This window comes from Molossus molossus, unplaced genomic scaffold (genome assembly GCF_014108415.1).
Source record: "Molossus molossus isolate mMolMol1 unplaced genomic scaffold, mMolMol1.p scaffold_m16_p_18, whole genome shotgun sequence".
NCBI lineage: Eukaryota > Metazoa > Chordata > Mammalia > Chiroptera > Molossidae > Molossus > Molossus molossus.
Genome location: NW_023425353.1, coordinates 39,564,854 through 39,588,546, shown reverse-complemented (window position 1 = coordinate 39,588,546; position 23,693 = coordinate 39,564,854). Strand labels below are relative to the sequence as shown.

General features: G+C 35.9%; 2 protein-coding genes across 20 annotated transcripts in view; one reads left to right on the top strand and one right to left on the bottom strand.

Annotated features, from left to right (window-relative positions):
• ANKRD28 (ankyrin repeat domain 28) overlaps nucleotides 1–23,693 on the top strand; it is a 172,177-nt gene that overhangs the window by 126,672 nt on the left and 21,812 nt on the right. For 18 of the 19 annotated variants that reach the window (XM_036266215.1, XM_036266216.1, XM_036266221.1 and 15 more), the window contains 13 exons: nucleotides 1,954–2,032; nucleotides 2,909–3,023; nucleotides 4,806–4,888; nucleotides 7,834–7,897; nucleotides 9,510–9,578; nucleotides 12,388–12,528; nucleotides 13,910–14,021; nucleotides 15,501–15,527; nucleotides 15,961–16,035; nucleotides 19,085–19,286; nucleotides 21,140–21,227; nucleotides 21,466–21,583; nucleotides 22,179–22,398. In XM_036266215.1, the coding sequence (XP_036122108.1) occupies nucleotides 1,954–2,032; nucleotides 2,909–3,023; nucleotides 4,806–4,888; nucleotides 7,834–7,897; nucleotides 9,510–9,578; nucleotides 12,388–12,528; nucleotides 13,910–14,021; nucleotides 15,501–15,527; nucleotides 15,961–16,035; nucleotides 19,085–19,286; nucleotides 21,140–21,227; nucleotides 21,466–21,583; nucleotides 22,179–22,398 (1,393 nt within the window). Of the gene's footprint in view, nucleotides 1–1,953; nucleotides 2,033–2,908; nucleotides 3,024–4,805; nucleotides 4,889–7,833; nucleotides 7,898–9,509; nucleotides 9,579–12,387; nucleotides 12,529–13,909; nucleotides 14,022–15,500; nucleotides 15,528–15,960; nucleotides 16,036–19,084; nucleotides 19,287–21,139; nucleotides 21,228–21,465; nucleotides 21,584–22,178; nucleotides 22,399–23,693 lie in introns of those variants that run through there. The other variant, XM_036266225.1, reaches the window with a different exon arrangement.
• Nucleotides 11,235–11,789, bottom strand: LOC118632931 (60S ribosomal protein L17). The gene has a single exon (XM_036266226.1). The coding sequence runs from the start codon at nucleotides 11,787–11,789 to the stop codon at nucleotides 11,235–11,237; it is 555 nt and encodes a 184-aa protein (XP_036122119.1).

The following is a 23,693-nucleotide window of genomic DNA, read 5'->3' as shown; positions in this document are numbered from 1 at the left end:
CTGGAACATAATGCTTACTATATTTATAGATGCTAGCTATTCAGATGTCATCATTTTATGAACTCAAACTTTTTTTACAGTTTAGTTTTCTTTTGTCTAAACAATGTTGGTAGGTAGAAGATTAACATTAAAAATCAAGATATGTCATATAGGGAACATTTTGAAAAGACTACAAACTGAGATCCCTTTATCAAAATGCTTTCGTGCTCTCCCCCACCCTTCCCTCACCCCTGGTTGAAAGAATAACAACTGGTACATAAATAAAAACACCAAATAGAAATAATAGTTTATATGTAGCAGACACTGGTGTGTTATCAGGATGTTTTACAAAGATTATTCTATTTGTACAACAGACCAATGAGATATACGTGGTATTATATCCATTTTCAGTTGAGGAAATGAAGGCAACTTTTCTAAAATCTTGCTGTGGGAAGTGACAGATGGGATTCGTGCTCAGGTTATTATGACTTCAGAGCCTGAACTTGCTTACTTACTTGCTCGGTTATTTTGTTTATTTGTTGGTGTATGTATTTTTTTCTCCCTCTTGTTATACACACTGCCTCCAAAAGATTGAAAGTTGAGCCCTGGCTGGGTAGCTCAGTTGGTTAGAGCATTGTCCCAATATGCCAAGGTTGCAGTTTCAGTCTCGAGTCAGGACATATTCAAGAATTAACCGATAAATGCAGAAATAAGGGGAACAACAAATCAGTATCCCCCCCCCCCTAAAATCAATAAAATATAAAAAGATAACTTGCCAGTTGGATGACTTCTTTGCTTGAAAATATTAATATAAAATTATGAAGTCAAATAGGTATTTATGAAATAAGTTTAATACTCTACTACTATAATGAATGATATAAGAGTTTCTTGAGATCTGCATTATACAATTTTAGTGTAAACTTATGACACTTTACACATATCGATTTTGAATATATACACAGAACATATGTTGAATATTGTGAGGGATTAGGAATTGCAAAACAGCCCTGGCCAGTTTGGCTCGGCGGTTAGAGCGACGGCCTGCGGTCCAGAGAGACCCGGGTTCGGTTCCCGCTAAGGGCACGTACTTCGGTTGCGGTTTGTCCCCGGCCCTGGTTGGTCGTGCAGATGGCAGCCACTCGATGTGTCCCTTCACGTCGATGTTTCTCTCTCTCTCTCCCTTCCTCTCTCTCCCTCCCATTCTATCTGTACAAAAAATGGAAAAATATCTTTGGGTGAGGAATTGCAAAACAGTTTCTATTTTTGATGGTCATGTGTATATTTTGATTAATAAAACAAGTTTAGAGAAGAAAAGTCATTACTTAACTCAGAATAAAAAATATCACCTAACTCAGGCATTGTTTTTCTTCATATTTGGAACGCCTTTAGAATTTCAAAACTTTCACATTAAATACACACTTGCACAGCTAGTCTGATTTACTGTTTTAAGTAATTTGAGAAAATAGCTAACACAAATAATATATGGTTTTTTAAGTGAATTACTTGGCTGCGTTTAATTACAATATTCACTTTTCCTTGGCTGAGGGTGGGGGAGAGATTCAGCATTTCTTAAAATGAGAGAATTAGAGCAATGTGAAATGTGGGAAGCACATCCTGGCTGTGTTCCACTCCCGATTATGTGACTTGGTTGAATCATTTAATATCCTTGTGCTACCGTTACCCCACCTATGAAACAGGAGTGATGTTAAGATTACACTGTACCAACCATGCAGAGCTTTTTATAACTATAAGCATTGATTTTTTAAAAAAAATATTTGTGCTTTATGATATACATGCTAAGAAAATTAGTTGATAATTTTGAACAACTGATTTACTTCCATAGTATTCAATTAAACTTAATGCTTGAGTAATAATTATACAAACTAAAAATACAAGAGGATATTCAAAATAAAACCAAAGTTACATGTTATGGATAGAACAATAATTTTACATTTCTTTTGTTGATTGTTTCAGAGCAAAGATGGGAAAACCCCACTGCACATGACTGCCCTCCACGGTAGATTCTCCAGATCACAAACCATTATCCAGAGTGGTAAAAAGTATTTCTGTTTGTTTTTTTTCTTAAATGTAGTAAAAACATCCACAAAATGAATGGTATTAAGGAATTGTCATAGCAGTGTATATTTTTAATATTTGATATTAGATCTCATGAAAATCAAATAATAATATAAAATGCCATGAATATGTTTCTTTCATCATTTTTAAAATTTATTTTTAGTTTTTTTCCCCAGGGTTATAAATCTAATTTCTCTAGCAGTTAGTGTTGGCTTTTTAAAAACGTTGCTAAAGAGAAAACTTCCTTTCCTCTGCATTGTATATTATATATATATTCACAAAACTCTGTTGCAGAGTTTTCCCCATTTGAATATTTCTAACTCTTTTTAGGATTTGTATTTATTTTCTGAACTTGTATTCTTTTGCATTTGAATTAATCCTAGGTAAGCTAAACTTTTAAATAAAAGGAACTTTTAGGTACATTACTTTAAAGCAATATTTCCCAAACCATGTTCCAAGGAATTATTTGTTAGTAGCCCTCAAGATAATAGTTGTTAATAGTTTTGCAGGGTAAAGTAGGAACAGATTCATGATCAAATGCTTTGTGAAGCATTGCACGCACTATTCTTGATGACGCAGAGTGTGTGCACATTAAAGCTCTGAAAAGTCTTGTTCTAAAGAAATGCGTTTAACTTTGTTTAACATAGTGCTTTCCAAACTTATTGGACCACAGAACACTTAAGTATAAAATCTGTAACTCCAGTGCCTAGACCAATGTGTGCTATGAATGAAATCTAGTTAAGTTGTTACATCCATCTGTTGTGCTTGAAAGCACTTTATCTTGCTTTTCATGTAATAGATTTGTCTTGGTCTTTATATAGTCTAGTGTCTGATAGCATGTCCTTTATTGCAGGAGCTGTAATTGACTGTGAGGATAAAAATGGAAACACCCCTTTGCACATAGCAGCAAGGTATGGCCACGAGCTGCTAATCAACACTCTTATTACAAGTGGTGCTGACACTGCAAAGTAAGTACTTACCGAGGTGTGGATAGCTGTGACAGGGAAACACAGAAGGAAGTTAACTGCAGTTTTCTGGATATTTCAAATATAAATGTGGATTTTATCCTCGATATTGTACTAATTGCTGGAGGGTTTTTTTCTCCTTTTTGTGTTTATGATGTGGTAGAATAGAATGTTTGATATGATTTCATTTGCTAATAGCCCTGGCTGGTTTGGTTCAGCAGTTAGAGTGATTTCATTTGGTAAGCCATCACAGAGTATTTTTATATATTTTTTAACTCTAGTTTTTTTTCTTTCTAGATTATGCAGTTTTGATTAGAGCTTTTAATGTTTGTGGTCTATTTATTTTTAATCTAAAAATAAATAAAAGACCCAAAAAAGTTTATGTACTGGATACTTTTTCATCCAAGTAATGTTTGCTCTAGATAATGGTTTTCAGGCTTATGCTACAGAATTGAGGGATTCCTTAGTAGCTGCTGCAAAGGATTCTTTGCCCCCTATTTTTGTCAGAACAGCTCACTTTTATCTATTTTATATGTTAAAATGTCCATGTGAGATTTTGTTTGAAAGATGGATTCTCTTGCATGCTCTGCAGAAGTAAACACACTACGTAAATTGATGTTTATTTAGCATTTCTACGTGTTTTTATAATTCTGTTACATTTCTATTTTAACCTGTTTTAAACCTTCTTTTAAACTTTCTATAAATGATATGCTTCTGTACACTTTTTTGTTTACATGAAGTTGATTTAGCCATAAAGTTGGGGGGGTTTTTTTTTGTTTTTTTACATCTCTACACGTAACTCTAGCTCATTTGCTTTATAAAATTTAATTATTGTATAAAGATTTCACAGTTTGGCCCTGGCTGGTTTGGCTCAGCGGTTAGAGCATCGGCCTGTGGTCCAGAGAGACCCAGGTTCTGTCCCCGCTAAGGGCATGTACCTTGGTTGCAGTTTGTCCCCGGCCCTGGTTGGTTGTGCCGGTGGCATGTCGATGTGTCTCTCTCCCTCCCACTCTATCTGAACAACAAAAAAAAAGTCCTCGGGTGAGGATTAAAAAAAAAAGATTTCACAGTTTGCTCACCTTATTTACAAACTTAAGTTGCTCCCTATGTTTTACTGTTACGAAAGTTATTGTAGTAAACTACCTTGTAATGATTCTCAGTGGTGAGGTGGGGAGAAGAGTGAATTTTGTACTCTAGGCAAATGTTCAGAGACTTATTTTTTTAATCCTCACCCGAGGACATTTTTCCATTTTTTGTTCAGATAGAGTGGGGGAGAGAGAAGAGAGAGAGAGAGAGAAACATCAACGTGAAAGGGACACATCGAGTGGCCGCCTCTCGCACGACCCAACCAGGGCCGGGGACAAACTGCAACCGAGGTACATGCCCTTAGCAAGAACAGAACCCAGGTCTCTCTGGACCACAGGCTGACGCTCTAACCGCTGATCCAAACCAGCCAGGGCTGCAGAGACATTTTTGATCATCATGATTTGGGGAGAAGGATGTTACTAGCTTATAGTGTAGGTAGAGCACTGCTGAACATCCTACATGTACAGGATAGCCCCCTTCCCCATCACTCGCACACGCACACAACAAAGTTGGAAAATCTTACTCTGAGGAAAATTGCTGGATAATAAGTTATGTCCGCCTTCAATCTTTTGCCAAATTGCTCTTCAAAGTGTTAAGATTTTGACTCATCTATCTTTTTACTTTTAGTTTCTTTGTGATTTATTTAAATGATTGTATGTTTTTTGTATTGTAATGAAGATACTGTCCTATTCTCTTCAGGCGTGGCATACATGGGATGTTCCCCCTCCATTTGGCAGCCTTAAGTGGTTTTTCAGATTGCTGCAGGAAACTTCTTTCTTCTGGTAAGTTGAACTCCGCAGACTGAACCTTTTGTCTTTCCATTCCCTGCCTCCTATTTTTGTACAATTTCTTTATTCTGTTTTTCTAAAACTACACATAGATATCTCCAAGTTGTTGGGTCCTTTAATTTTGAGTTTCTGTTTTCTCCTCCTCTCTGGAAAAGGTTTTATTTTTCCAGTGATTTCCTTCTCTCTGTTAGTTGGGTAATGGGATGGGGAGTATTTCTAGAGTAGCTTCTTTTCATTGAATGGTAACTGTCTTCTGGGATTGTCCCTTTATGTCTAGAATCAAAATATCTTCATTTGCATGCTTCCTTTTTAAGAGCTGATAGCCATCTGTACTGTCTAGTAGGTTTGTGAAATTATTTATGTCCTCTAATTACTATTTTAAAATACCATAATCATAGTCATTTTGAAACAAAACAGAATCAGCAGCTTTCTATAAATAGTACTACAAAACTGTGATCCTTATTCAATGCATAGAATTACTAAATATATAAGATTTTATTTTATTTTATTTTATTTTATTTTATTTTTTTTGTCCTCACCCGAGGACATTTTTTTCAGGTACAGTGGGGGGGGGAGAGAGGAACAGAGAGAGAGAGAGAAACATCGATGTGAAAGGGACACATCGAGTGGCCGCCACCTGCACAACCGACCAGGGCCGGGGACAAACTGCAACCGAGGTACGCGCCCCTAGCGGGAACTGAACCCGGGTCTCTCAGGACCGCAGGCCGACGCTCTAACCGCTGAACCAAACCGGCCAGGGCTAAGATTTAATTTTAAATGATACTGTTTTTCAGAGTGTTAAGAAAGTTGAACAGATTTTATATATTAATACTTGTAATTGCTGAATTATGGGAAAGTTTCCATTAAAATTAACATGTTGTGAAACAGACACTTCTGAGTTTCTCTTAAATGATAATTCTTAAGTGAGCTGATTCTGTTTTGAAGTTTTAAAGTGTTTGCATGTGTATGTGTCCATAAGTATACACATACCCATTTATCCATGAAAGAGAAATCTAAAATCTCTTCTCAATGTTAGTGATTCATAGGTAGCAAAGCACCTATGACTTTTTAAAAAAAATTTTATTAAGATAATGCACATAACATACAATGCACCCATTTAAAGTTTACAGTTCAGTCTTTTTTACTATATTCTCTGAGGTATGTAACCGTCCATAACTACAATCGGTTTTAGAACATTTTATTTCCCCCTCTAAAAGAAAATTCCTGCCGGCCAGTGTAGCTCAATGAATTGAGCGTCATCCCATGGACTGAGAGGTCCTGGTTTGATTCCCAGTCATGGCCGGTGCCCGTATTGCAGGCTCGATCCCTGGTGAGGAACACGCAGGAGGCAGCTGATCGATGTTTCCATCTCTCTCTCCCTCTCCCTTTCTCTCTAAAATAATCAATAAAAACATACTAGAGAGAGAGGAAGGAAGGAAGGAGGGAAGGAGGGAAGGGGAAAGGGAAGGAAATCCCATTAGCACTCATTCAGTCCCCATTTCCTCCCTCCTCTGGCTTTAAGTAACTACTAATCTACTTTCTGTCTCTATAAATTTGCCTATTCCGGATGGTTCATAGAAATGGAATCAACCAAGATGTGGTTTTTTCTGACAGATTTCTTTTACTTAGGAAAATGTTCTCAAGGGTCATCCATGTTATAACATTATCAATACTTTATTTTTCTTTATTGCTGAATAATATTGTATTGTGTGGTTTATATTTATTAATTTTAATTCAAAAAAATTGTTTCAGCCCTAGCTGGGTGGCTCATTTGGTTGAAGTATCATCCCATACTACACCAAAATGTTGCTGGTTTGATTCCTTGTCACTGCACATACCTAGGTTGCGGCTTTGATCCCCAGTCAGGGCATGTACAGGAGGCAACCAGTAGATGTTTCTCACATTGATGTTTCTCTCTCTTTCTCTTTTCCTTCCCCTCTCTAAAAAAATCAAAAAAACATATTCTCAGGTGAGGATTAAAAATATATATATTTTTTTCAACTGTAGTTCATTGACATACAATATTATTTTAATTTCAGGTATTTATAGTTTTTATTTTTTGTTAATCCTCACCTGAGGAATTTTTTTCACTGATTTTTTTTTGATAAGTGAAAATTGTTTAACCATTTTAGAACATTCAAAATACAACATAAGATTGGTGCTTTGGTCTCTGAAAGCAGTCATTGTGCCATGTACTTAATCTTTAAATCATCCATTTTAAGTTGATGATTAATTTAAAAACTGAGTTTTAATCAAAGTTGTTTTCAAACGTTGTCATAATGTCGCATTGAAGAGTCATATCAATGGTATCAGCCATTGCTTCTCTCCTCCTCCTCCTCTCTTGCTCTCTCTCCCTTACTAAATTACAGTCTTTGAGAAGCCAGTTTACTTTTCTTTTGAGCTTCCAATGACAGCTGATGTTCCTTTTGCTCTTCTCTCCAAGGCACTTGTTTTGCGTCTTATTTGAAAAAGGTTCTAGAGTGAAACCAGGGTGATTTTTTTTTTTTTTTTTTTGTTAAAGAGAGAGTGGAAGGGAAGGAGGGAGAGAGAGAGGGAGGGAGGGAGAAAAACATCGATGTGAGACATACCAATTGGTTGCTTCTCACACACACCCCAACCTTGGCCAGGAATTGAACACATAGCCCTTTGGTACATGGGCTGATGCTCTTAACCACTGAACCACACCAGCGAGGGCAGATGTCTGTAGTATTTAAACAAGTACTCTAGCACTTATCCTAAAACCCTATTTTCTGGTGGTAATTTTTTTGTAATATTGTACATTATTAATCTATTTTCAGTAATTTTGTAATTATTTGTAATTCATAGTTTTGTTTGAGATTGGCAGTGTGTGACTCTTGACATTTCTTGATAAAAGACTGTAATATAAAGTAACGCATCTATAGTATTATATAACATATAAAATGTATTCATTCTTCTAGGATTTGATATAGATACCCCAGATGATTTCGGTAGGACCTGTCTACATGCAGCTGCAGCTGGAGGGTACGTTAGCAAAATATTTACTGTTTTAAGAAAAAGGTAGTTGGTCATGGCAGTTTTTCTCTTATCTTTGTTTCTGTTTATTAGTCTAGGCTACAGAATAGAAAACATAATAGGAGTGGTTTGGGAGAAGAAAGACCAGACTAGTAGAAATTGCTATTTTTAATCTTTATCCATCTAAGTCATTAGTTGTGAGTGGGAGAGAGAAAACAAACCTATAAAAGGAAATATTGCTTTTTATAAGAGAAAATGATTTCTAGGTGAATGAAAAATGTATTTCCTCCAGTGAGAGTATTAAAACAAGAGTATTCTAAGTAATGCTAATATTCTTTGAGAAGGTGTTTGGGTTTTTTTATCATAATTTTAAAGGGGAAATGCGATAGCCTGTTTGCCTCCACTCAGGACTAATATATATGAAATGGAAAATTTGCATCAAAGATTTTGGACTTAAGTTTTAAATACTACTGCTAGGGGAAACTAAGCAGTTGGTTTGAATGAACAACAAATTTCAACTTAAACTCTTGGTCTCTGAAGCATGCTGCTAATCTTATGCTACTAATAATGTAGATCCTAAATCTGTGATAAGCCATTTAATTCATAATGACTTATCAAAAGTACATTTGTGAGATTTTATTCCCAATAATAATTTCATTAATAATTACTGGTGATTTAGGCCATTGCCGGGTAGCTCAGTGGAAGGGAGCATTGTGCCCATGCGACAAGGTTACTGGTTCGATCCATGGTCAGGGCATATGCAAGAATCAACCAGTGAATGCATAAATGGATGGAACAAACAAATCAGTGTTTCTCTCTCTCTCTCAAATCAATCAGTAAAAGAAGTATTTTAAATTACTGGTGATTTCAGAGGATAAGAGTGCTGAACCAAGACCACCACTAGGCCAGTCTCAGTTGTAGAGATGGATTGTGAACATGTGACTGGGTTCTCTTGTTCTTCCAATGTCACCAAAGAACCTCCCAGTTAAAACTTAGCATGCATGTTATTTGCCTAAAGAGAGAGGGACAACAGACAACATGAATGTCTGATTGTTTGGCAATTACAATTTTCATAGTAACATAGTAAGTTGATGTTCAGGTTTATAAGAATTAAACTGTAGAAATACCCATGCATCTATTGTATTCTGTAATTTTAACTAAGAATACATTTAAGTAAGCAATCATATATAGGAGAAGATAAGGGAAAGCTAATTTGGGACATTATGTTTTCAGGTTTGATTTTTTTTTTTTTAACCCATTTTAATTCAGTTTAGTATTTAAAACCACTTAAATTTAAACCATTCCATTATAAGCATGTTGCTTGAAGTTTATTTAAAGGCTCTTAAAAAACTCTTTAGGCACTTTTTTAAATATGTGAACTTCTTTTTAAATAGTGACAGCATGATTTACTCATTACTTCCTATCAATGTGCCATATGTATATATAAAACTTTAAAATTTCAGATAATATGAATTTTAATGTTTTTGTTCTTCATAAAACATAAATCATGCCATTTTGTTCACTTTACCCTCATTTAAAAACAAGCTTATATGCTCATTTAAACCTACCAATTTTGTTATAAAACTACTGACAGTTAAGTCTTCTGTTTTTCTGTGGATAGGAATTTGGAGTGCCTAAACCTTCTGCTAAATACTGGTGCAGACTTCAACAAAAAGGACAAATTTGGGAGGTAAGGTGTGATTCAGTTCTTCTATAGAGCTAACTAATGTTATTTGCTTAATGACTTGCTTGACCTTCTAACTGGCTTCTGAGAATTAACTGAACAATTCAGCAGCTTTTACATTGTGATATTGATTCATTGAGAGGCCCAAGTAAGTCGGTAACTTCTAAATACTCATTCCTTCCCATGACCTTCTTCCACCTGAGTCCCTGCCACAGCCCCAAGCTGCCTTCTGGCACTTTATACCTTTACATTGTAAGCACTTCTATACCTCTTCATATCATTTCTCCTGTAATTATAGCCATGGAAATGTAAAGCCCTGTAGTACCTTCAAGAAATAAACTCATGAGACCTAGAACTCAATAGTACAATTCTCCTCCTCAAATAATTTCTTTGTCAAAGAGTGTACTGCCCATATTTGGTTATAGAACACTAGAGAGAGGGAAGAAACGACAAATATGTGTAAATTTTTTTTCTTCTCTCCTGTAACTCCCCACATACACATATATACATACCAGCATATCCATGTACACTCCCTGGGTATGACGTGTAAGAAAGCAGTTGAGAAATGACCGAGTTTCTTTGTAGTCACTCAGCCAATCCCTATTCTCAGGGTTCAAACCCAGGCTTCATCGTTACTAACACTTGTGGTATCAGTACTTAAAGCCACCATTATCTACTAAGTTACTTAGAGTAGGAATTGACCCACAGTGTGTTAGAACCATATAAGTAAAGATTGAAGGCAGTTTGGATTGGTTTGAAAAGTAGAGGTGGCAATATGAACAAAAGTGTATGTGTCAAGAGTTTGAGAATTGTATCAAAGTGTATATGACAAAAAAGGGTGGGTGTGTAAGAAGGAAATGTGATTAGGCCAGTGCAGAAATAAATAGAATTAATTATGGTAGGGAATCAGAAATGCTATAAGAAAAGAAAAAACTCTGCTGTCTGACCTTACAATTACTTTGAGGAATAGATGGCTCTCATAAGCCTACTAATGGAAGGAACCTAATCACCTGCAAAATCAAAAATCACTTTGTTTGGCTTTGGAATGCAATATTTTTATAGTGAATTTGCTTTTATAATTACACTTCAATCCATCTTATATTAGTTAATTTGTAACACGTGAAGCATTCTATACTACAATAGAGCTTCTGAAACACATTCTAAGTATAGAAACTTGCAGTAATTCAAGGTTAATTGCATTTTTAAAAGTATTACTATGCTATACCATCATCCAGTAAAGTAAATAATGTTTTGCTGCTGTTTTACTTGGTAAATGTTTTAGAAATAATTATAGCATGAAGACTGGACTAAATTTTACCTTCACTTTTTTGTTTTATTATAGTCATCATCATCATCATCATCATTATTATTAAAGGTCATGGAATCATAGCTTTATAATACAAAGACAGGGACTCCTGAATTTAGTAACATTCTCTTTCATTTCAGTAACTGCAAAGAAATATGCTATGAATATTCAGTCTTTAGAAATTAAAACAGTGTTCTAACTTCTGAATAGTGACCAATCTTAAAAACTATGTAATTTTTGCTTCTAAACTCTGATATTACTTTGTAGCTCTACCATATAGTGGATATAAATAACTGAGCATTCTTTTTTTTTTTTTTTCTGCTTTTACTTTTATTAGTCTTTATTTTATGCTGAATTTACTCCCGGGCCATAAGTTTTTGTTTCCTCAGTTTCTTCTGGGATATCTTTTTCTTCTGTGCAACCTCCTCTTCTGGTTTAGGAACAATCTGCTCTTTCTCAGTGAGGATCATCTCAATGTGGCAGGGAGAGCTCATGTATGGGTTAATCCGCCCATGGGCTCTGTAAGTTCTACAGCGTATCTTGGGAGCTTTGTTTACCTGGATGTGCTCAATAACCAGAGAATCTACATCTAAACCCTTAAGTTCAGCATTGCTCTCTGCATTTTTAAGCATGTGCAGCAAAAACTCAGCACTCTTTTTGGGCCACTGACCCTGTGTCCAGCCCCACTGTTTGGCCTGGGCACACCTACCAACTCCACCACTGTAACGACGGAAAGGCACACATTGCTTCTGTAAAGTGACATCCTTCAGATACTTGGTGGCTTTTCGAATATGCATACCTTTGATGGCCTGGGCAGTTTCCCGAGTGTTCTTAAAGTGAACACGAAGATTTGAACCTCTTGACTTGCATGATTTTGTGGGGTTTTCTGGGTCAAGTGAATAGCGCACCATTTTCAGAGGTCACCTCTGGCCGCTTTCGGGAAAAGGAAGCAATAACTGAGCATTCTTTTTAATGCTCCTATATTTTCTCTTACTTTTTATTCTACGGAGACATGAACAGAAGCTGCTATTTCTGTAGTATGAAGAATTGTTTTCATCAATTTATACAATGTTTTATTGAATTATATAGCAACAATGGGAATAAACAGTTTAGGATCAAATAGAACTGATTCTCAGTAAGCAATAACTAATAATCATTTGTTGGTATAGGGGAAATTTTGTTAAAATAAAAGGTGCCAAATTTCTGTACATAATAAGGAGGGTGTCTGTAATTCCATCAAAAAACTAGAATTATAACTTCTAGAGACCATGAAATTGTTTAACTGTGTTTCTAATTTTCTATTCTAGAGGTTTTCTGCTACCTAAGTTTTCTCCTCCTCAGCTTTCTGTCCAGCCTTCCAAAAGGCTTAGTTTATGGCAGAAATCAGTCTCAGGCTCACTTATAAATACAGTGTTTGTAACTGAGAGGAGTAAGAAGAGTCCACTGTGTTCATGTTTACTCCTCCATGTCCCTGACGTTTATTTTTTTATATTAACTTGGACACAAAAGATCTCCACTGCACTATGCTGCTGCCAACTGCAATTACCAGTGCCTGTTTGCTCTTGTGGGATCAGGAGCCAGTGTGAATGACCTTGATGAAAGAGGATGCACACCCCTGCACTATGCGGCTACATCAGACACAGATGGCAAGTAAGTATCGTGTGGTGAGAGTGAAAGATTATTGCTCCTGTAACCTGGCATCTTCCATAATGGATGGCTATTTTTATTGCAAATTTATATTTCCTTTTTGTACTTTTTGTTATTAATTATCTTACCCTGAGTCTCATGTGGGAAATAAATTGGTTTCATAATTATTCCTTAGTCATAGTTATTTTTACCTATTTCTATTTAACAACCTTCCTGTTGACTGATCTGGTAGAAGAAAGATAAAGGTCTCTTCTCCTCTTTCCTGCCAAAAGCACATCTTAATATCACCTCCATGTTTTTTCCACCTCACTACTCAAAGGCAGCAGCATTGAGTGTATCATAGGGAAAGGGAAAGAGAAGAGATACATGGACAATGCTATCAGAAGATTGGGCTGAGATTGGAATATCACTGTCCTTCAGAGGTAGAGTTCATATTTGCAAGGGATCCTTGTAAATTGGTATAAAAAAAAAAGAGAGAGCTTTTGGCCCTGGCTGGTTTGGCTCAGCAGTTAGAGCGTTGGCCCGTGGTCCAGAGAGACTTGGGTTCGGTTCCCGCTAAGGGCACGTACCTCGGTTGCAGTTTGTCCCCGGCCCTGGTTGGTCGTGTGGGTGGCAGCCAATCGATGTGTCCCTTTCACGTCGATGTTTCTCTCTCTCTCCCTCTCCCTCCCTTTCTCCTTCCCTCTTTTAAATCAATTTCAAAATTAAAAAAATAAAAAGACAATCTGACATAATTAAATCATACTTTGCTAAAGTAAAGTGTATTTTTTTTTTTTTTTTTAATCATCCTCACCGAGGACATTTTTCCATTTTTTTGTTCAGGTAGAGTGGGAGGGGGAGAGAGGAACAGAGAGAGAGAGAGAAACATCGATGTGAAAGGGACACATCGAGTGGTTGCCACCCGCACAACCAACCAGGGCCGGGGATAAACTGCAACCGAGGTACATGCCCTTAGTGGGAACCAAACCCCAGACTCTGGGCCGCAGGTTGACGCTCTAACTGCTGAGCCAAACTGGCCAGGCAATCTTGTGTTCTTTTTTGAGTTTCCTAATAAGATATACTCACTGTGTGTTCTACATAGGTGAGCAGTAACATTTGCCAACGTGGGATGCTCACCACCACTTAGAGTCCAGTCACAGCAAACGTTTATTTATTTTCTCTCTCTTTAGGAGGTGTTCACTTTGAATGAAGAAGCTTCTTTTATGAACATTTTGTTTGTATTTTTATGAAACTTACAGTCAGTGTTGTTTAAATGATTATTTAGTATAGGTGTATTTATGGTTTTACATTGTGCAAATGTAAGAGAAATGTTTGTTCTTTTCTGTATTTATCACTGGTTAAAATGCAGGATTTAGAATTTTGAATATGTTGTTTCTACAAACAGGTGCCTAGAATACTTACTAAGAAATGATGCAAATCCAGGGATCCGGGATAAGCAAGGATACAATGCAGTACATTATTCTGCTGCGTATGGTCACCGACTATGTCTTCAGCTGGTAAGTTCCTGAATTCTTGTGGAAGGACTAACATGAATTTATATTCTAATGACTTAATGAAAATGAGAATAAATTGATCAATAAACAAATTCTGTTGCTTCTTAACATTTTTCTAATCCATATACCTGTCAAATTTATACTTGCCTCAGTAAGATATGTCATGCCCTTTTCCCTATCAAAAAGGAAGGACAAAATTAGATCTCTGGATAGAACTCCTTATGTCCTACCCCATATCTATGTAGCATTTACTTCCCCTGTCCCTTTAAATAATGTTTTCCAGATGTTTCTAAAAAAATGTAGCCATGTCTTAAGTGAGAAATAAATGTCCCTGTTGGAGGAAGTTTCCCCAATACTTAGAAGATTCTGAAAGGCCCATTCTTTTAGCAGTCCCTCCTGATAAGGAAGACTCTACTTATGGAACTTTTTATTTCAACTGGTCTCCTTCTTGAATATACACACCATTCACCCCACTTGGTTGGACAAGTTAAAAGATTCTCAGGTGTGTAACATGCTTCAAGTTAAAGGTTTCTTTATTTATACTTACCTTATAAATCATATTAAACATTGATTCCCTTCAAGTGGAAATAAAATTCAAGGAGAGTGGGTATAAAAGATAGAAAAAGGAGACTGACATATTTAATATAGCATTTAGAACCCTGCTGCAGAAATAGCAAATATTTCCTCAGGTTACTATGATATTTTGAGACTAAAATCTTAGGTCCATGTATCTAGGTTTGTGGTCTATTCGCTTATACATTTGTTTATTTAAAAAACTTAATTTTGGAGGCAAGGGAGGTATACCTTCAGAGTGGAATTTATTAAAGTCCTATGTAAATAGAGATCTATAGTTAACATTTATCTCTTTTATATACATGAATATTTCTTAAATTAAATACTTTTTATCTTATGTATTTTTAATTTATTTATTTTTGTTCCAGATGTTTCTCCTTTCCCCTCCATTGACAACTTCCTCTGCACTCCCATCCCCTACCCCCCTTCAAATTATGGTTGTCTATGTCCAGTATTGTCTATGTCCATTGGTTGTGCACATATGCATATAAGTTCTTTGATTTATCTCTCCCTACTCCCTCCCTGAGATTTATCAGTCTGATTTCTACTTCCATGTCTCTCGTTCCATTTTCTTCATCAGCTTATTTTATTCATTATAGTCCACAAATAAGTGAGATCATATGATATTTGTCTTTCTCTGATTGGCTTATTTTGCTTAGCATAATACTCTCCAGCTCCCTCCATGCTGTCTCAGAGGATGAGAGATCTTTCTTCCTTACAGCTAGCTGCATAGTATTCCATTGTGTATATGCACCACAGATTTTTTTTATCCACTCTCTACTGATGGACACTTGGGCTGTTTTCAGATCTTAGCTATTGTAAATAATGCTGCTATGAACATAGGGGTGCATATATTCTTTCTGATTGGTGTTTCAGGCTTAATATTTTTTATTTTAAATTTTATTTCAGATTGCAAGTGAAACTCCTTTAGATGTTGTAAGTATTAGTCATTTACCCCTACTTTTCAGACTGTTATAATTATGTATTTACTATCACTAGAACTGTAGTTTGTTTTACACATTCCTGGGAACAAAGATAGTGACAGAAATCATGTATGAGGCAGGGGAGTGGTGTGGGGGTGGGTTTCCTTGGTGGTAATTAAATAGCATTTCCCTCAAGCTCTTACTTAGTGTGTAGCCTCCCTCAGAACTTTTAGTCTGTGGTCCTTACCACCTTTCAGGATGATCTGTTCTATAAGCTTACTAAGTTTAGTTTTTATAATAGAATGGTCTGAGGTTTTTAAATTCATATGCAAGTATCAAGGTATACTCTATAATGGATTTTAACTTGTGGGGAAGGGAGCAGGGATAACTGCCATAGAATATCTAAAAGTATCATTTCTGACATTTAAAATGCTTTTCTTTCTCAGTTAATGGAAACCTCGGGAACAGATATGCTGAGTGATTCAGACAACAGAGCAACAATAAGCCCTTTACACTTGGCTGTGAGTACTGCCTTCACAGCCAACTTGATGGCTGGCTTATTGGAAACATTTCATGTCTGTGTTGACTCAAACTAGTACCCAGAATTTTTGGTCCATGCAGTAATTATCGTGGACTTAAAACTTTCAGAACTTGCTTATTCAGAGAATTGTTGAATGTACTTTTATACTTTGTTTTGTTTTGTTTTAAATGTTTGTTGGGCTTCCCCCAAGGCCTAATCTAAGGAAGGGGATATACCTGTGATGTGAATTTTAAAATGCACTGTCAAAGTGGAATGACTTCTAACTTGCTAATAAGCACGTGGTATAAGAACCATAATTTCTGTTGTGTTTCTGTAACTTTTTCTTACTTTATAATTCTGGGTTGCTAACTGTGTGTGTGTTCACTGGTCCTTCAATTGCTTGTGCTGTAATTTGGCCATGTGATGCGTGGTATCCCTTTTAATTTAGGATGCCTCTGAATTTTCCTTCTTAATGTCAGTCACTAAGAAGAGAAAGTTAGGAGTGAGTATGACGGTCCTTAAATCAAATACAGGAATGAATTAACTTAGGAAATTTCAAATAGAGCCCAATCTAGTTCTTTCTGTGCTGAAGAAAGAATGTATTTTTGAAAGAAAGCATGTTCCGGTTGAGGGAAGGGAGGGAACTTTGAGAATCAGGAGATTTGGGTTTTGTCACTAGCTATTTGTGAGACCTCTGATTTTAAATATTGTAAAATGTTTATACAGATATTACTTAAGTTATATGTGGATCACTCCAAGTTCAATGATTCATTTAATTTTTCCTTCTCAGACTATTACTTTCATCTTGATATTCTCCTTGCATATTTTCTAGCACTGACACATGTACATTGACTTCTGCTTTGTCTTTTTCCCCACTTCCTGCCATGTTCTGAATAACTAGGAAGACTGCCGAAGCTTTTCTGCTTCTTTGCGCTTTGGGTCTTTGGAAATATAATCTGCCCTTCAGACTTGCATAGTAAATAAGTCATCCAGAGGACAAAGCCAGCATGGAGAAAATAGCTGTTTTACTATTGGTGGCAAGAATAGTATTTACTGTTGGTGGCAAGTCTGAACAGATGACTAGGCAGTTTTTCTTGCATCATCATCATCATTCTTAAAATAATAGCACTGTCATTCCTTGAGTACTTATTAGGGGCCAGTTTAAGCACTTTTGCCAAGTCTTGAATAGTTATGTCAAAAACAATAGTTTGCAGTTGTTTTTTTTTTTTTACTTCATGGCTATTGTGAATAGTGCTGCTATGAACGTGTGCTAAGTATGTTGTAAGATGAAATGGGGACAATGTTGTAATTTAGTAATTAGGCTCAGTGAAACGTGATTATACCACCACTTCTGCATTTTGTATCTATTTCTAGGAGGTTTTCAGAAATTACTTGAAGTGATTTTTTTCTTCCAAACTCTTCTAATCCAGGGCAGCTTGATGTAGTGAAAACACAGTGACTTGAGGCTTAATGAAACTGGTCTTGGTTTCTATCTTCGTACATACTTAGCATATTAAGTCTTCGTCCTATACAAAGACATCGTGAGGGGGAAACCGTTGTGACAAATCATTATGGTTCCTAGTTGTCCTTATTTTCTCTCTTCTTCTTCTGCATAAACCATGTTTCTCAAAGATTATTCATTTAGTAGCATAATTTCAGTGACCTGGTATTAAGGAACAAGATTAGAGACAGAGTTCAGTAAAATGATCTCGTCACTTTAATCTTCGAGATAGTGAGGAACATCAAAGAGATCAGTAAGGCCTAGAGCACCTTTACTTCTTGCTGGTACTTCCTGGCAATTTTCACAAGAAATGCTTCACAGCCCTTTGATGCAGTGTGGGCCCTCTTTCTGATATGCATCTTTTTTTCAGATTAGGAGCAGGTAAGATTTAACTCAAGTGTGGTAGAAGTTTGTGTTTTCCAATTCCCAATGAAAAATTCACAAGTGATAATTTACCCACCTACTAATCTGTAGGTGTGAATGGTATCAAAAATAACTTAGGAAAATTCCTTAGCTACAAAGTGGTACTATGAGTGAACTAGAGAGAACATTCCTTTTGTGCCAGAACTATGTCTTATTACTCCTTTATGTCTTGCTGGGCCTCTAGTACAATGAGAATAAAAAATGTTCAGTCGACATACTGGTTTTGAAATGAATTATCTAGAAGGCCCTTTTATATGACCATGTAAAAAGTAGGGCTTCAATCTGACAGATCTTTAAATCTTCTTACACTATTGTAACTGCTAGGACACTGCCTGGCACGTGGCAGTTATTCGAGCAGGGCTCGGTCTAAGTATTTTTGTGCTAAAAGAAATGTTTATTTTTGAGATACGCCATATTATGTGGTAGAGGGAGTCATTTTAATTTGAGAAATCAGAAGACCTCAAGTACTAGCTTAACTTCGGTCGCTGGCTGTCTCTGTAATTTAAGTATAGTGAAGTTTTATCAGGGAGTTAGTAAAGCACTGAACTGTGACTAAACACACAGCTTTTGGAATCATAGACTTAAAATGAAAGCTTTAATTGAATCAGTGTCACACATTCATTAAATGTCTGCCCTGAACCGGACCTTGTAGACTCATGAAAATTCATATGTCATTTGAATTTTTATTATTTGCAGAATACCCATTCCTATCACTGTAGCCTATTATTTGGTTGTTTAAAAAGTTATAGTGCCCTGGCTGGTTTGGCTCAGCGGTTAGAGCGTCGGCCTGCGGTCCAGAGAGACCCGGGTTCGGATCCTGCTAGGGGCATGTACCTCAGTTGCAGTTTGTCCCCAGCCCTAGTTGGTCGTGCGGGTGGCAGCCACTCGATGTTTCTCTCTCTCTCTCTGTTCCTCTCTCTCCCTCCCACTCTATCTGAACAAAAAATGGAAAAATGTCCTCGGTGAGGATTAAAAAAAAAAAGTTAGAGTTAACATTCTGAATTCTCAACACAGAAACTTTGGATTGTCTCAAATATAATAATAATGTGAAGAGAAGTTTGCTTGCTTTATGTTTTGTAAAGTATCTGGGAAGTCCATCTAAATATATATTTTTATTTATTCCTAGGCCTATCATGGTCACCATCAAGCACTAGAAGTGTTGGTACAGTCTTTGTTAGATCTTGATGTGAGAAACAGTAGTGGAAGAACACCCTTAGATCTTGCAGCATTTAAGGGCCATGTTGAATGTGTGGATGTACTCATTAATCAGGGAGCCTCAATCTTAGTCAAAGATTACATTTTGAAGAGAACGCCTATACATGCAGCAGGTATGTTGCATATTATGCATGATTTTATTTACCACTTTCCATCTAATACTCTTTTCTTTCTCAGTTTGACTTTTCTGCTTTGTCTTTCTGTCCCTTTATCCCACTAGTACTTCCTATTTTTACCATATTCTAAATGGTAAAATTACTGTCTACCTTAGAAATTGGATTTATGTAAGTCTAGCTTCTGAAGTACTTAATCAGTAAAACAATGCAATAGTTTTTACTTTTTGATGAAAGTTATTTTAGATTGGTAGATGCTTTTGTTTAACAATTGATGAACATTTTAACTTACTCTACAGGGTACTACAATAAACATCTATTTAGACAGTTGTTAAGCACCTACTTTATGCAAGAACTACTCCATAATGTGAATTTGTGATGTTGCAAAAGTGGAAAAATGTAAAACCGTGTAACCATGTCATTTTGTTGACTTGGTACCATCTGTGTATTACTAGCAGATACAGAGTCACAATTCTCTACAGGAATTATCTCAAGGCAATATTTATTTTAAAGAACCAAGACACTTAAAGAAATCCTAGCCAAGTATTTTTCTCCTTCTTAATAGGTCATCTTTATATCATTAGATTTATTTCACTTAGTTTTTATAGAGTGTTCCTTAAGGACATATTTGAATATTGGACTTTGCTTCTAGTCTTTTGGGAAACTTGCATTTTATAAGACTATAGGTAAAACTCCCTATTTCTGCAGAGCAGCCTTTCAGAAGCTGTCAGGTATTCAAGCAGGGCTCAAAGACAGAAATTTTAATAATGGATTAAAATTCAATAAATGTATGAATACAAACAGCTATGCAGTAAGAATACGAAGTCAAAATGCTATCATTTTTTTATTTAAGAAGGGACATTATATATCATCTGTAACTTGAAAATATATCAGTACAGCTCATTTGCTGAGTTAATTCAAAGCTTCCATGGAGTGTTTGCATTCTTAACGGGTAAATACTGAATCAAAACATTAGCCAGTCCCTCAGAAGTAACCAGTATCATATACTCTGTGAGTTGTAGCCACTGAAAGGGCCACAGGTTATTGTTAATGCCTATTTTTCAGTAAATGGAAGCCTTGGTTCTGCAGATGCCTTTCACATTTGGAGATATGCTTGTAAGGGAGCATCTTACTCTTAAGTCATAAAAATGACACAGAATTGTAATTCTGGAAGTGAATTGTAATTCTTTTATAATACCCACCTAAAAGGTGGCTTAAATGACAGGGTTTGATCTTATATAAAATGTCCAGAGATAGAGTCAGCTGCAGGGTTGGTGTCAGTAATGGTGTCAGAACTCTGAAAGACTCTCAGTTATCCTCTTGCCTCTGCACTTGTGTTGCAGAATGGCTGCTTCTTTATAGGATCACATCTAAAATCTGGAAGGAAGGAGGACTTTTCATTATCCAGAATAAAAGTATTTCCCAGAAGCCCCCTAGATTTCTTAACATCTCAGTGATCAGTATTGAACCAATACTCCCTTGAAACCAATCACTGGCAAAAGATGTCATTGTGATTGACTTGGTCTAATCATGATTTCATCCCTTGGCTGGAGGCAGTGCACCCTCGCTGACCACATTGCCACCATAAGAGCGCTAAATAAAATGATCATTCTGTTAGCAGGGCAAATAAAGCATGAGTATGGCTGTAATTTACCATGGGGAATTTATGGCTATAATTTTATCAATAAAAGCAATAGAAACTTTTGTTGTATCTATAGATATTTTTCCTTCTTACCTATTAAATTCAATGAAACCATCCCCATATTATATCTACAAAGTATGCTCTAAGGCATACATTTTCTATTTTACTATTATATAATTACTGAATTTTTTATTTAAATATCACTTTCCAGCAACAAATGGTCATTCAGAATGCTTACGACTACTAATAGGAAATGCAGAACCACAAAATGCTGTAGACATTCAAGATGGAAATGGACAGTAAGTTTCAATAATGTTTAAATTACTTTTAGGATGTTTGTTAATCTTTATACTTTTGCCCCTGTTTTAATAAGCCTGTCATGTATATAACTGAGTAACATCAAATAATAGTTTTTTAATTAAGTATATTTTAAAGTTGCATCACAGAAAGGCACGTTTAGAAAACAGGAGAGCACACTTGTTTTTCATGAGTGTCATCTTAACTGGTAACACTGAACCTATTCCTGTTGTTGTTCAGGACTCCTCTGATGCTGTCTGTTCTCAATGGGCACACAGATTGTGTTTACTCACTGCTAAACAAAGGAGCAAACGTAGATGCCAAAGATAAGTGGGGAAGGACAGCACTGCATAGAGGGGTAAGCAAAAATAATACCATTTCCAAAAATTTTAATAATAATAATAATACCATTTCCTTTCAAAATGTTTTTATGACTGCATTTTACCTAAAACTGAACTGGGCTAGGCTGTGTTTATTTTTCGTCACTAGATTTTTACCAATTAACCTTCACTGTTTTCTTTAGTATTCCTTTTTTTTAAATGCTAATTTTAAACAACTACAAAGCATGATATTGGGGGTTGGAGAGGATTTTAAACCCTAAAACCTTTAGTAGAGTTAATGTCAATTTTATACTTGTACATTGTCACAACTATTTTCTTAAACATTTTTATCTTTTTCACCTTTGAAATGTCATTATTTTTATTGAATTATAAGTTTCTTTCTTCCTGTTTTTCATGCTACTTATATTGTGCTAAAGTTACTGCTTTAGCTGACTCTTTAAGTCACTTCCAATAAAAACACTGAATTCAAAAATGATCAGTGCCTTAATTGTTAAAAGGATATATGGGGAATATGGACTTTAAAAATATAAAATTAAAAACTTTTAGTAGCTCTAATTGGCATGTAGTAACTAACATAATACATTCAACTACATGCAACAATTTTTCTTTCAGGCAGTTACAGGCCATGAAGAATGTGTAGATGCATTACTTCAACATGGTGCTAAGTGCTTATTTCGGGATAGTAGAGGCCGGACACCTATACACTTGTCAGCTGCCTGTGGGCACATCGGTGTTCTTGGAGCCCTTTTGCAGTCAGCAGCCTCTGTGGACACAAACCCAGCCACAGCCGACAATCATGGATATACAGCGCTTCACTGGGCCTGCTACAACGGTTAAGTATACAGATACAGACACACATTAAATGCCTATTATGTACCAAGCAGGGACAACTAACTATAACATTCTGAGATGCGTGAGAATGACTTATTTATAAGCTAGACTTAAAGTTTAAGATAAGTAGGAAGCCTAGGAATAATCTACTATGTAATCTAGCTTACTTCTATTTTATATTATTATTTCTAATGTCTTTTATATAGTATACTTGTGTTTTGATTATGTTCTTTCTTTTACTTTCTGAGTGCATTTATTTTAGGAAAAAACTGACAAAGGTAGGAGAAACAATGAAAATGCATCACATTCATAAGATCCTTTTATCAACAGTAACATGTATGCTCAAAATTTTAAGGGAATAAAATCCTAATAGATCATAGAAGTAGAAACTTAGAAACTTTCATGGTTAAGTTAACTTCGACATTTGGTTAGAGCAGACTTACTTTTAGCTTCCTAGAGGCTTACAGCCACAGTTAGTCCTTTTACAGGTAGGTTCATTAAAGGTTCTCAGAGAAGTATAAAGCTATTTTTAAGTAATAGATGTTTAAAATGGAGTTTGGCTTGTGAGTTTTTACTTAATTAAAATACTTTAAGTAATGAAGCATATTGAGAGGTATTAATATTTTCCTTGTGTAGGGCCATAGACTTGATCATCTTAGAAAGCACTCAGGTACATTGTGTCCAGTATAAACATCAATCCTGTCAAAGTTTGGGCTTAGGGTTTTTAGCAGGAACCTTGAATTTCATTGTGGCATTCAGATTAAGGTTACTTGTGAGAGTGTATCTACAAACTAGTTCACACTTCTAACAACTTTCCCACCAAAGGTAGAGAAAATATAAATTTCATCTTTATATAAAAGATAAGTATAGTATCTGTTCTAAAATTAACTGGCTGCCTTACCAGAAGTTGAGCTTTCTATCTTTCTGTAATATGCTGTTTTATTGTTCTTTCACTGGGGATCATTTTGACAAATAATGTTAATTTATGATGAAAGAGGAGAAATGGGAATCTTACAAAATTCTAGTGTTTTTTTTTGTTACAGATATTTCACCTTTTTTTACCCCATTGGCATCCCCATCCCCGCCCCGTCCCCGGCTTAGTTGTCCATGTCCATTGGTCTTGCATACATGCATATAAGTTCTGTGGTTTATCTCTTCCCACCCCCCCACCCCCTCTTCTGAGGGATGTCAGTCTGTGCCCTACTTCCATGTTTCTGGGTCTACCGTATTCCTCAGACTGTTATGTTCATTATATTCCGTATATAAGTGAGATCATGTGGTATTTGTCTTTTTCTG